General features: G+C 47.5%; 1 protein-coding gene across 1 annotated transcript; it reads left to right on the forward strand.

The window, feature by feature from the left end:
* The first annotated feature begins 95 nt into the window (after nt 1–95).
* Nucleotides 96–1040, forward strand: LOC100948386 (olfactory receptor 5D14). Its single transcript, XM_003802393.1, has one exon. The coding sequence runs from the start codon at nt 96–98 to the stop codon at nt 1038–1040; it is 945 nt and encodes a 314-aa protein (XP_003802441.1).

Consider the following 1040-nt stretch of genomic DNA (forward strand, 5'->3'; position numbering starts at 1 on the left):
AAATGCAAAGATGTGCCAGAAACGCAGCTCAGTTTGGTATAAATCTTCTCTTTGTTAGGGCAATCTCATCAACCACACTCGTGTTAAAAGTTATTATGGAGATGGTTACAAGAAATCTGAGTGTGGAGACAACCTTTGACCTCTTGGGGTTCACAGATTACCCAGAGCTTCAGATCCCTCTCTTCCTCGTGTTTCTGATCATGTACATTATCACCGTGGTGGGAAACCTGGGGATGATAGTAATCATCAAGGTCAATCCGAAATTTCACACTCCCATGTACTTTTTTCTAAGTCACCTCTCTTTGGTTGATTTTTGCTACTCTTCCATCGTCACTCCCAAGCTGCTTGAGAACTTGGTCATGGCAGACAAGAGCATCTTCTACTTCAGCTGCATGTTGCAGTACTTCCTGTCCTGCACCGCCGTGGTCACAGAGTCCTTCCTGCTGGCAGCGATGGCCTATGACCGCTTCGTGGCCATCTGTAACCCTCTGCTTTATACAGTGGTCATGTCACAGAGGCTCTGTGCCCTGCTGGTGGCTGGGTCCTACCTCTGGGGTATGTTTGGCCCTTTGGTGCTCCTCTGCTATGCTCTCCATTTAAAGTTTTCAGGACATAATGTCATCAACCACTTTTTCTGTGAATATACCGCTCTCATCGCTGTCTCCAGCTCTGATATACGCATCCCACACCTGCTGCTTTTTGGCTTTGCCACCTTCAATGAGGTGAGTACACTACTGATCATCCTTACTTCCTACGTTTTTATTTTTGTGACCGTACTGAAAATCCGTTCTGCTAGCGGGCGCCGCAAAGCCTTCTCCACCTGTGCCTCCCACCTGACGGCCATCACCATCTTCCACGGGACCATCCTCTCCCTCTACTGTGTGCCCAACTCCAAGAACTCTCGGCAAACAGTCAAAGTGGCCTCTGTGTTTTACACAGTTGTCAACCCCATGCTGAACCCTCTGATCTACAGCCTGAGGAATAAAGATGTGAAGGATGCCTTCCGGAAATTAATAGACACAAAAGTCTCATTTTACTGA

The sequence above is a fragment of the Otolemur garnettii genome, unplaced genomic scaffold, assembly GCF_000181295.1.
Source record: "Otolemur garnettii isolate 467f Iridium unplaced genomic scaffold, OtoGar3 scaffold00247, whole genome shotgun sequence".
Classification (NCBI taxonomy): domain Eukaryota; kingdom Metazoa; phylum Chordata; class Mammalia; order Primates; family Galagidae; genus Otolemur; species Otolemur garnettii.

Coding starts and splice junctions, on each gene's coding strand:
- LOC100948386 (XM_003802393.1), top strand. CDS start 96: ATGGAGATGGTTACAAGAAATCTGAGTGTGGAGACAACCTTTGACCTC.